The 12,367-nt window shown below is 36.9% G+C and overlaps 2 protein-coding genes across 2 annotated transcripts in view; both read right to left on the minus strand.

The window, feature by feature from the left end:
- Window positions 1-565: 565 nt before the first annotated feature.
- LOC107093891 (opioid growth factor receptor-like protein 1) lies at window positions 566-3,649 on the minus strand. Its single transcript, XM_015389213.1, has 6 exons — window positions 3,623-3,649; window positions 3,347-3,401; window positions 1,396-1,474; window positions 1,254-1,320; window positions 1,023-1,171; window positions 566-938 (listed from the first exon to the last, which is right to left on the minus strand). Exons 1-6 carry the CDS (start codon window positions 3,647-3,649, stop codon window positions 566-568), a joined length of 750 nt encoding a protein of 249 aa, XP_015244699.1.
- A 5,480-nt stretch (window positions 3,650-9,129) lies between these two features.
- The window catches only part of LOC107093892 (opioid growth factor receptor-like), a 4,955-nt gene continuing 1,717 nt past the window's right edge, over window positions 9,130-12,367 (minus strand). The window contains exons 3-8 of the mRNA XM_015389215.1: window positions 12,056-12,082; window positions 11,903-11,957; window positions 10,067-10,145; window positions 9,925-9,991; window positions 9,699-9,847; window positions 9,130-9,615 (exon numbers count right to left, since the gene is read on the minus strand). Coding sequence (XP_015244701.1) covers window positions 9,282-9,615; window positions 9,699-9,847; window positions 9,925-9,991; window positions 10,067-10,145; window positions 11,903-11,957; window positions 12,056-12,082 — 711 coding nt within the window. The 3' untranslated portion in view covers window positions 9,130-9,281. The remainder of the gene's footprint in view (window positions 9,616-9,698; window positions 9,848-9,924; window positions 9,992-10,066; window positions 10,146-11,902; window positions 11,958-12,055; window positions 12,083-12,367) is intronic.

The following is a 12,367-nucleotide window of genomic DNA, read 5'->3' on the forward strand; positions in this document are numbered from 1 at the left end:
TGTCAGTGTATTAGCCTCCTGTTGTGCGGCCTAAGCTTTTCTTATTCACTCTTGCTTTTATACTTTAAGTAGTTTTAAAATAGGTATTTTTATTCTGTAAAGTTGAAGTTTATATTGCAACTTTTATTGAAGTAATAAAAAACACATCTTCACTTCTATTTGAGTAAGTAGAAGTCCTCAAAATCAATACTTTTGACAGATCTAGTAAACTTAGCAAAATGAAGACAGTATTTTCTCAATAAAATACATTTCCCTTTAATGAGAAAACACTATGATTTAAGGGCAAGCAATATAAAGGAAAAAGGAACAAGGAAACAGTTTTAAGTAAAAGTAATCACAGGTTTATACTCACATTGTGTCTTCTGTGTCTATGGTAAGACCACTCTGTCCAAACATCTACATTCAGTGCAAACAACAGGTCTAAGGGAACCTCTAAAAATCAGCAAATATTTACTATGGTTATGTCTCAAAAACAGCCTTTATTTTCTGTTCGGTGGACGCCTATAGACGTTAAACTCCATTATTCAATACTTTACATCCTTTTCGATTTTAAAAATGCATTTCTTTAAGAGGTATCACAAAATCCTTTCTTTGCTTTAAATCTTTCTTGAAATGTGGCACCAACTCTTCCATTTCTCATACAGTTCTGTTCCACCCGATGGCCTAACCAAACATTCTGGACTTTCTTTGGGCACCATACAAACTCTTCTTTGGGCTCATAGTGCTGAAAGGCAAACCTGAGAAGCTTCCTTCGTTCTTGCTTGCTAAGGACAGCGAACACAAAGTAGCTCAGGGCGCTGTCTTTGACATTTGGAAGTTCTCCTTTAACAAGGGTCTCCTCCAGGAAGAACCTAACCAGTGGATATTGGAACTTGGGGTATCCAAGGGTTCCCAGGCACTTCAGGATGCGGGTGATGGGCAAGTTGTTATGTTTGTGACTAAAAGAAAGTAGGGTCAAAAAAGGAGTCAGATTGTGGCAAAAAAAATTCTGAAATCCTTTTTTTGGTATTCAAATGGCTCACCAGTTGAGGTTCTGGAACCTTTCTCTCCAGTTGGATGCTCTCTGCACATCTCCTGTTTTCTCATCTTTTAACTCGATGCCATAAAAATCCAACATGAGCTTGTAGGACCTCAGAAGATTTTGTTTTGCTTTCTCGCTATCAAGAAACTCCTGAAGGAAAAGCAAACTCATTATTGAAAACCTATGTGAAATTAGCTTTTTTTTCTTTCAAATTGCTTATTTTAATCATTACCTGAATTTCCTCCTTAGTTAGAGTTTTGGCTTGATAGTTCATCCCTGGTTCTTGCAGAGGAAACAACCTTTCAGATAAAGCTTTAATTACAACCGGGAACTAAAATATTTCCATAAAATCTTTGCATTGGATAGTACCTTACCACTGAATAAAGGTGTGCACACGCTCCAGTTTTTCATACTTCCCATACCAGTACTGGTGGAATTCATTAATTTTGACACCTGATGAAAAAAGAATGAGGTGGCACACATACATTAGTCTTAGATTATAATATCAGTTTGTGAGTTTTCTGTAGCAGTATCAAGAAACTGCATCCAGTAATACTTTGTTTTATTAAACCCCATTCTAAATAAAAATGTATTTTATCAGCAAAGTGGAAATTACAATCCCTATTTTTGACAAAAGTATCTTTTTACAGATTATAAAGATGGACAGATCGCTACTCAGACCCTATGGATCCACAGTATAGCACAGTGCTACGGAGTATCCAAAAGTATTTATCCCCCAAAATATGAAAAGGGTTAATTATTATTATTAGTTACATATTTAAAAATAAAAATGCAAAAACGAAAATCCAAACCGATGTGAAAAGTAATTTCTTGGTCAATTACGAACGATCGTTGGTGAACCACATTTTTGGTTCAATTTCATTACTCATCCCTGAGTAATCCCTGAACATAGCCTTAGAGGAAAGTTAATGAGAAATCAAAAGAGACAGACAATATGAATGGTAACAAAAGAGCCCAGAAAAACTCCTTAAGAGGTTAAAGGGGAACTTCAGTGTCAGATCGCACCAACCATCATAGTCTGAGCCAAAGTAGACTTAATGGGGGACCACCAAGGAGGACACCATTATTGAAAACAAATGATAAAAAAAGACAGGGTGGAATTTTCCAAACTACATTGTGACAAGCCACAAAGGGTCATATTGAGAGATGAGACAAAAATTTATTTTTTTCCCTACAGAGGGACAAATAAAGCAAATCCAGAAAACAACACTGTCCCTACAGTGAAACATGGAGGAAGCTGTGTTATGTCCTGCAGCTGTGTGCTTCATCTGGCACAGGGCGTCAGGCAGGGCATAATGAATCCTCAAAACTATCTATTGAGAAATATGATGTCCACTGGTGAATGTGGCGTCGGATGTGGAAGTTTACCTCAAGGTTGTTGGTTCAAACCTCTGGTGTTGTCCTTGGATAAGCAATTTGATCCACATTGCCTACTAATAGTGGTCAGAGTGCCCAGGGGGCTGGTGTATGGCAACCTCCTTTGTCTCAATGAGCTTCAGGCTTCATTTTGGCTTTTATTAATTCTAGTCATTCACCCATTCAATGTGTGAATGTAATGCAAAGCATTTTGGAGTTCAATGACTTGAAAAGGTGCTATATTAGAATAGGCTTGGTCTCAGTTCCAGGTCATGGATACAACAGGATAATGATCCAAAACAAACAGTTAACACCGATGAATGGAAAAGAGGAAAACATTGAACTACTCAGAACCCTGACCTAAATCGTGTTTCAGCAGAAACATGCTTACTGGAAAAGGCACCCTTCAAACCTGTGCAAACTTGAGCAGTTAGCTTATGAGAACTGGGGAAAAACACCATCTGATAGGTGCAGCAGTCTCATTGAAAGTTACATTAATCATGCGATTGTCTCAAAATAGTTTGCCCTTCAAAATATTAAGTTAAGTGTAGCACAATGTTTGTCCAGACATTTTTCATGAGTTCATTTCTTAAAATTATTTCACTGAAGAATGGTTGAAAAGTAATTTCTGACTTTCATTTATTCATTTTCATGAAATTTACATTTATTACAAATTTTATTATTTATAACTATTTCCGTGACAACTGGGTTTTTCCTTTCAGTGAACGAGGGGTACCAACAAATGTGTGTGTTAAAAATAAATCCTTTACAGTCCAGGCATCAACTGTAACTTTGTGCAAGGCTAAAATTCAAAGGAAAAATGGTTGAATGATGCTTCTCCTTTAATATGAAACTGTCATTTAGTCTTGTATTTTCTCATTATTCAATTTTTTTTTCTTGTCATCCCAACTGTTGTCACATAAATGATAGTGTTAGTGGCAGACCTACCGTCTGGTAAAGAAGGTGTGTTCCCGAGGTAAAAGTTCAGATTGGGCTTTCCATCCTATTCAGGAAAGAAGGATTTTATTATAACATGTTTTTTTTTGTTTTTTTTTTCTCACTACACTAAAACAAAATTCACTTTAAAAAATGGAAATCTGCACGTACATGTTTCAGCTGTCTAAAGTTCTGTGTCTTTGGTGGGTTCTGTGTGAAAAAAAGTTGCATAATAATAGTGCAGTAACAGCAACGTGGTGTGTGAATGACTTCATATGTCAAACCTACTGGATAGTCATGTCTGTAGTTCCACATGTCTCTGGCAGCATTTTCAAACACTCTGAATTTGTACTGAAGAAGAAAACCAAACACATAATTATACCAATATTTGGTACAGTTCTCCAGAAAAACAAAAAAAACAAAAAAAAACATACAAGCAGGAAGAAAGTCAAAATTTGATTTATTGCTGCAGAAAATGAATCAATGTAGAGCAGCAACCCGAAGCTGTACACCAACTTACATTTCTGTACCCTCTAGAATGGGTGGTCTCTAGAATGAGGTGCTCTCCTTCTCTTTGGTCTCCCAGGTTGAATCATAACCACAGTAGAACTCATCTGCTCTGTCAACTCTGTATTCATCTCCAGCAAAATCATCCTCTTCTTTAATCTCAGGCTGCAAGTTAAGGAGATTGCTGCTTTCTATGTTCCAGCTCATTTCTGCTCTCCACTCACCAAGGCGGCGGTGGACAAAATAGGGACTAAAGACCTGGAGTTGATTATATCAAGATAACCAACAATTGGCTCAGGTCTTAACAGGATATATATACAAGCAGGAAAGTAGTCAACCGTGTTTTCATCTGTGCAGTAAAGTGAAACTATTCCTGACAGGAAGTACATGGATAGTAGCGCTGTAGGTCAGCCCACGTTTCTGTTCTCTCTAAAAAGTTTTTCTTAGTTTGTCAAAATTGTTTATTCCTTTGTGTATAGAAAACAGTTGCGCAGTTTGTTTCACCCATATAATCTGTCTTCTAAAGTTTGAAGGTTATTGTTTTGTTTTTTCCTTTTTAGTTAGTGGCCAAATAGTCAAATGGCTGTAAAGTGCAGAGGCTAAGGTTTTACTGCTCTGCATGTATAATATTTAACAGCTTTAGGGATGATAGTTTACGCTAAAGGTATCCACAGATGCAATAAACTTACTCAGGAAGTAAACGTCTTCCATACAACAAAAATTATGAATGAAGTGACTTTGAGTATGTCTGAACTTCTGAGTGGTGAAATAGTTTGTTAAAATATCAATTTTACCAGAGAAAAATATAGGTTGCAAATGATAACCTCTGCATCAGTAGTTCTCAAACCTTCTCAAGTTCTACTACCCTGCATGTTTTAGATGTCTCTCTATTGCAGCATAACTAATTAAAATGATTGCATGACATCCCCAGCAGCCTTCAGGTGCTTCAAAGGGCTGTCAACCTTTCTTTTATATAGGACGTGTGTGTGGCAGTCTGGAGAAATCTAAAACATGGAGGGCAGTGGTACTTGAGAACTGGGGTTGAGAACCACTGCTCTAGAGCCAGTACTAAGAGGAGACCCATGCCCCACCTGTTTTTTCCCCTTGGTGCTAGGAAACTGGCTAGAAAATTGTGCTTTACATGCCTCCATCCTGTCTGGAACCCTGTCCAGAAAAAACAGTTTTTAGCTATATAGGATGACCCTTCGTAAAGCAAGAGAAGCATATTTCTCCTCATTAATAGAGTAGAATAAGAATAATCCTAGGTTTCTTTTTAACACAGTTGACAAACTTACCCAGAGCCATAGCTCTGTTGAATCATCCATCCACCTGCTCTTAGCAGTAATGATTTTGTGGGATTCCTTATTAATAAGATTGATTTTATTAAAAATAACAAAACTGGGATCCCTCGAAATATGAATGGTTTATATATTGGTTAATATTTTGGGGAGTGGCGGCCTAGTGGTAAGGGAATAGAGCTTGGAATCCTGAGGTACTCACTTCGAGCCCCACTCCCACAGACTGCCACTCTGGGTCTCTGAGCAAGACCCTTAACCCCACACTGCTCCCCAGGCGTCCCACCATGACAGCCCACTGCATCCCCAGAGGATGGGTTAAATGCAGAGGTGAATTTCTCCAATGTGGGATCAATAAAGTACAGTTATAGCTATCTCTGCAAATTGAAGCAGCATGTAAGGTAAATATAGAATCTGAACTAGGTTTCGTTGAAGGTCCAGTTGAACTTTAAGAGTTAGCACAATTATTATCTTCATCTAAGCCTTCAACTTGTATTTGAGATCTTGTTCCAACCAAGTTATTTGAAGAGATATTCCCTCTGATTTTAGATATGATTAATCAAGCCTTATTACAGGGATAGGCACGTCAGTTCTTGCAGTAGCTCTAATTAGACCTTTACTTAAGAAACTGTCTCTTGACCCAGGTGATTTGGTCAATTATAGATCTATATCCAATCTTCCTTTCTTATCTAAAATTCTTGAGAAAGTAGTTGCCAAACAAGTGTGCGATCACTAACACCATAATGAACTTTTTGAAGAGTTTCAGTCTGACTTTAGAGCTCATTATAGTACTGAAACAGCTCTTTTGAAAGTCACTAATTATATTCTCATGGCCTCAGATAATGTACTTGTATCTTTACTTGTCCTCTTAGATCTCTGATACGGTCGATTATAATATTTTTGAAAAAGTTGAACGTTCTGTAGGAATAAAGGGAACAGCACTAGGCTGTTTAAATATTATCTGACAGATTTCAGTTTGATTATCTTAAGGACAAATCTTCCTCATGCCCCAGGGGTATCTGTGGAGTACCACAGAGATCAATGCTAGACTTTGACTTGGCCATTGTAACACCTGGATATGTTTATTTATGAACCATTCCATTGTAGATGTTGCTTAAATGTTTTGGGTCATTGTCTTTTTGGAAGATAATTCTCTGTCCTAGTGTCAGGGTCCTTTGCAGACCCCATTTTGACTCCATCCATCTTTCCATCAATATTTCACCATCTTCCTTGTCACTGCTGAGGAAAAGCAGTCCTAAACTACGATGCTGCAACCTCCAATTTTGACAGTGGGGATGGTGTGTTCAGGGGGATGAGCTGTATTGCTTTTATGCCAAACATAACTTTTTGCATTGTTGCCAAAAAGTCAAATTTTAGCTTCATCTGACCAAAGAACCTTCTTCCACATGTTTGCTATGTCTCCCTGATGGCATGTTACAAACTTTACACAACACTTTTTTCATTTTGTATACAGTGTAAACGAAACAAAATTTCGTTTTGTACAGCTTTCAGACAGTAGCTGAGCAGCAGCTTAGCAGCAAAATGAACACTTTTATTTCATTAAGTGCAGCAGTGATCAAAAAACGTGGCGCAGAAACGCACTGCAGTGCAGTGGAAGTTCAGAGCATTTCAAGGCAAATATATATGGTGCAAATATGTATGGTGTATCTTTGATCTTTCTTCTCCTACTTTGAGTTGAGAATTTGGTGCTCCTTGGGATGTTTAAATCTTTTAAATCTTTTTGTATCCAAATCTGTCTTTATACTTCTCTACAACAGCATCTCGAACCAGCCTGGTGTGTCCCTTGTTCTTGATGGTGCTGTCTGCGTTTTAATCCGACCTTCTTCTTCTTCTTCTTCTTCTTCTTCTGTTATTTTTTTAATCAGACCTCTGAGACGATCACAGGGCAGGTGCATTTACACAGAGACTTGATTACACACAGGTGAATTCTATTTATTATCATCATCAGTCATTTGGGCCGACATTGGATCATTCAGAGATCCTCACAGAACTCCTGAAGAGCGTTTTCTGCACTGAAAGTAAAGGGCCAGATTAGTTTTTTATTTGTTGAAAAAGTTTCAAATATCCAATAAGTAGGGCTGCACGGTGGAGCAATGGGTAGTGCTGTTGCCTTGCAGCAAGAAGGTTCTGGGTTTGATTCCTGGGTTCTCTTAGGGGACTCTGGCTTCCTCCCATAGTTCAAAAACATAACTGTTAGGTGAATTAGCCTCTCTAAATTGTCCTTAGGTGTGAGTATATCCATGGTTATGTGAGCATGGTTATGTGTCTTTGTGTGTCTCTGTGTTGCCCTGCAGCAGACTGGCGACCTGTTCACGGTGTACCCTGGCTTTCGCCCGTAGGCTGCAGGAGATAGGCGCCGGCCCGACCGCGACCCTGACAAGGACTAAGCAGGAGAAGAGGGATGGATGGATGGATGGATACCCAATAAATTTCATTGCACTTTATCATGGTGTCCCACTTGTTTTTGGTTCTTCACAAAAAATAAAATTTTAAATCTTTGTTTGAAGCCTGAAATGTGGCAAAAGACCGAGAAGTTCAAATGGGGAAATACTTTCGCAAGGCAATGTATGTTTGTTCAAAAATTCAGATGAAACTAACCCATTACATAGACTACAGGCATACTCGTAATTTTATGCTTCTGAATGCAGACAAAACAGAAATGATTGTGTCTGGACCTGAGTCTCTGAAGAAGTTCTTCACTTCTTATGGATGGGATTAAAATCATCTAAGATAATAAAGTAAAAAATCTTAATGTTATTTTTATCAGGACCTGTTAGTTAAATTACACATCAGAGAGGTTTCTAAAATCCCCTTCTTTCATCTCCACAGTACTGCAAATATCTTATCCAGGGGTGATGCTGAGAAATTAGTCCATGCATTTATTTCTTCCAGGCAGGAATATTGTAATTCTTTACTATCAGAAAGTCCACAAACTGTAGTTAAAAGCCTTCAGCTGATCCAAAATGCTGCAGCCAGAGTTCTGATGACAATTAAAAAGAGATCATATCTTTCCTATCCTGGCTTCTCTTCATTGACTTCCTGTTAAATCCAGAATAGAAAATAATTAAAATCCTGCTTCTCACATCCAAAGCCCAAGGCAGATCTTTTAGTTATCAGGCTCCTCCTGTGGAACTACCTACCAGTTTTAGTCCGTGATGCAGACACCCTGTCTACTTTTAAGGGTAGGCTTAATAATAAAGCTTAGGCTTAAAGTGGTTCTGATTATCCTCAGCTAATCTCTAGAATTATGCTGCTATAGGCTGAGAATGCTGGAGTTACACTTTTGATCATTCTACTTCATTCTATCTTTATTTTAGGATTCTGAAGTATTTGCTAGTTCAAGCTCTAACTTTATGCTCCTTTTGCTTTTTCTCATCGTACTGGCTTAATCTGGTCTGTTCCCATGTGGCTGGGACTCCACCCTGGAGAGAAATATCAGCTGTGCTGCACCTAAAACACCTTTATTTATAAATGTTACAGCTTGGCCTGTTTGTCAATGTAGTCCTGTTACTCTTACTGTGACTAACTGCATGCGCTCTCTTTCATCCTCTGACATGGGAGCTGGCTTGGAGCTCGCCTGCCTGGGGGCTCAGTTTTTCAGTTAGTTCACTTCATCAGGCAGTTGGTATTAAAGGTGAATCGATATCATTACAGGGCACACTTTTAAGGATTTATTTTGATAAAAATTATTTAAACAGCAAACATTGTGTGTAGTGTGCTATTTCATTAATGTATGATGTAAAACATGCAGAAACAACCAATTGTGTTTTTACTAAATTCTTTCTTTTTAATTAGCAGGAAACGGTTTTAAGGTTGTGATTCAATTCCTTTAATGAGAGAAAAAAATCATGATTAAAGAACAAAAAACAATTTAAAAAGTAGAGCATGAACATTCTGATTAATACAGTCAAGCAAAGAGTTATGAGTAAAAGTAATCAAAAGTGTATATCCATCGTGTTTTCAGAGCCCAGTTATTAGGACCATTCTGTCCAAAGATTTACATTCAGTAGAAAACATTAGACTAAGAAAAGAAAAAAAAAGAGAAAAACTGCAAATATGGACTGCATTTGTTTTTTGGCTGTTCAGTAGAGAACAATTGACTCTGAACTCCTTCAATATAGGCTTTAATGATCTGAACTGTTTTTAAAACTCTGTCCTTCAGCTCTCATATAGTTCTGTTGGCCTAACCAAACATTCTGGACTTTCTTTGGGCACCATACAAACTCTTCTTTGGGCTCATAGTGCTGAAAGGCAAACCTGAGAAGCATCCTTCGTTCTTGCTTGCTAAGGACAGCGAACACAAAGTAGCTCAGGGCGCTGTCTTTGACATTGGGAAGTTCTCCTTTAACAAGGGTCTCCTCCAGGAAGAACCTAACCAGTGGAGTTTGGTAGTGAGGGTATCCAAGGGTTCCCAGGCACTTCAGGATGCGGGTGATGCGCAAGTTGTTATGTGTGTGACTAAAAGGAAGTAGGGTAAAAAAAGGAGTCAGATTGTGGCTAAAAAATGCTGAAACCCTTTTTTTGGTATTCAAATGGCTCACCAGTTGAGGTTCTGGAACCTCTCTCTCCAGTTGGATGCTCTCTGCACATCTCCTGTTTTCTCATCTTTTAACTCGATGCCATAAAAATCCAACATGAGCTTGTAGGACCTCAGAAGATTTTGTTTTGCTTTCTCGCTATCAAGAAACTCCTGAAAGAAGAGCAAACTTATTATTGAAAACTTGTGTAAAATTTAGGTTTAATCAAATTGCTTTTTTTAAGCATTACCTGAATTTCCTTCTTAGTTAGAGTTTTGGCTTGATAGTTCATCCCTGGTTCTTGCAGAGGAAACAACCTTTCAGATAAAGCTTTAATTACAACCGGGAACTAAAATATTTCCATAAAATATTTGCATTGGATAGTACCTTACCACTGAATAAAGGTGTGCACACGCTCCAGTTTTTCATAGTTTCCATACCAGTACTGGTGGAATTCATTAATTGTGAAACCTGATGAAAAAAGAATGAGGTTAGCACACATACATTTGTCTTAAATAGATTAAAATATCAGTTTGTTTGTTTTATGCAGTAGAATCAAGAAACTTGCTCCAGTAATACTTTGTTTTATTAAACCCCAATTTTAAATAAAAATGTTTTTTTTTTTTTGACAAAAGTATCTTTTTACAGATTATAAAGGTTGACAGATCGCTGCTCAGACCCTATGGATCCACAATATAGCACAGTGCTAGGGAGGATCCAAAAGTATTCGTCCCCCAAATATATGAAAAGGGTTAATTATTATTATTAGTTACGTATTTAAAAATAAAAATGCAAAAAACAAAATCCAAACCAATGTGAAAAGCAATTTCTCGGTCAATTATGAACAATTGTTAGTGAACCACAGTTTTGGTTTAATTTCATTACTCATATCTAATTGTTGCCTCACTTTATCCATCAAGACATAATTTAAATAGAACATTTCTGACAACATGAAGTAGTTTAAAAAAAAGAAATACTGTATTCCCTATTTTTTGAAGTGTCAGAACTGAATATTTTAATTGCAAAATTAGATCTATATATTAGATATTCACATGTTCCACAGATGGTTGTAACTACGGTGTTAAAAAAGCTAAAAAATCCTGAGAATGCAGAATACTGATGGATATAAGATGAGAAGGCAGGAAAATTTGAGTTTATTGTAAAATCAATGTATGAAATCAATGCCCCACAGTTGGCACAGATACAGCGCAGCATACCTTCAAGTTGAATTGACAACATGAATACAGAATATTTTAAGGTTTGTCAGTTTAATTTGGTTCAATAATATCTGTCAATTTCTGCATTTTAGACAGTAAACCCACAATCAACTGTTTAAAACCTCCCTTTCCAAATTTTATAAAGCTATAGCAGCAGAAGCGGGAATGGGTATCAGCCTGGCCTGACTAAAATATCCTATAGGACAAAATAAATCTCGAATCACTTCAAAAGTTAAAAGCCAGAACCTCTAAACCTGTCTCAGAACGTGCCACTAGGGTTATAAAAAAGAAATGTATGCAGCTGTGCTTGCTCTTTCATCCTCTGACATGGGAGCTGGCTTAGAGCTCGTCTGCCAGGCTGTGTCCTTCCTGTTAAAAGGGAGTTTTTCCTCTCCACTGTGGCTACATGCCTACTTGGTGTGAGGGATTGCTGAAGAGTCAATGAGTCGATGCAATCAACTACCGTAGTTTTCTTTAGATAGAAAACTTTGAACCAATCTGACTGTATGATCTGGTTGAACTGTCTCTTTAAAATGCCTTAAGATAGCATGTGTTGCGAATTGGCACTATATAAACAAACTAAATTAAATGATTTACAATTCAAATATTAATACATTTTTAAGTTAAGTTTTGTGCAGGGCTAAGAAGCATCTTATCCAACAATGAATCTCTCATTCTGTCTCAGTTTTTTTTTTTTTTTTCATAATTTTTAATGTCATCCTAAGTGTTGTCACACTCATTAAAATACAAATCTAAATAAGTCATTTTTCTTATAATAAGTGCATTTGTTCTTGAATTGAGGAGGTAAGTGAGACAATCTGCAAATGGAACAAGATAATTTACATTTAGAATAAGAAGAAAAAAGATTGCATGGTCTGTTTTCAAGTGCATATTATCTAATAATCTTATTTTAAGAGTAAAAATCCTCTCATTAATAAAAAAATAAATCAATTATACATTTTTACTTCCTTTTGATCGTTTTTGCAGTGATAATGTTAGTAGCAGACCTACCATCAGGTAAAGAATGAGTCTCCCCACGGTAAAAGCTCAAATTGGGATTTTCATCCTATTCATTAAAGAAGGATTTCATTTTAACATCTTTTTCTCACATATATTTAACAAAAAAAACAACCTCCTTTTAAAAACAGGTGGATTTGTACATACGTGTTCTTGCTCTCTGGAGTTCTGGCCCTGTGGGGAAAAATAAGATATTAACTAATGACATAAGTAAAGTATGGAAGAGGATCAGGGTCACTGAAAAAATAAAAAAGTTAACTGATTTTATTTCAGTTTACTATGGGAAAAAAGTCAGAATTCTGAGATTAAAGTCAGAATTCTGAGGTTAAAGTCATTATTCTGAGATTAAAGTCAGAATTTTGAGATTAAAGTCAGAATTCTGAGGTTAAAGTCATTATTCTGAGATTAAAGTCAGAATTTTGAGATTAAAGTCAGAATTCTGAGGTTAAAGTCATTATT

Source organism: Cyprinodon variegatus, unplaced genomic scaffold (genome assembly GCF_000732505.1).
Source record: "Cyprinodon variegatus isolate N-32 unplaced genomic scaffold, C_variegatus-1.0 Scaffold452, whole genome shotgun sequence".
In the NCBI taxonomy this organism is placed as follows: domain Eukaryota; kingdom Metazoa; phylum Chordata; class Actinopteri; order Cyprinodontiformes; family Cyprinodontidae; genus Cyprinodon; species Cyprinodon variegatus.

Excerpts from the sequence above, each read along its gene's own strand:
- LOC107093891 (XM_015389213.1), bottom strand. The coding sequence starts at position 3,649 with ATGTGGAACTACAGACATGACTATCCA. Across the intron at positions 1,475-3,346 it reads CACACCTTCTTTACCAGACG|GTGTCAAAATTAATGAATTC; the intron begins GTAGGTCTGCCA and ends TTTTTTCATCAG. Across the intron at positions 1,321-1,395 it reads GTGCACACCTTTATTCAGTG|GTTGTTTCCTCTGCAAGAAC; the intron begins GTAAGGTACTAT and ends TTTATCTGAAAG.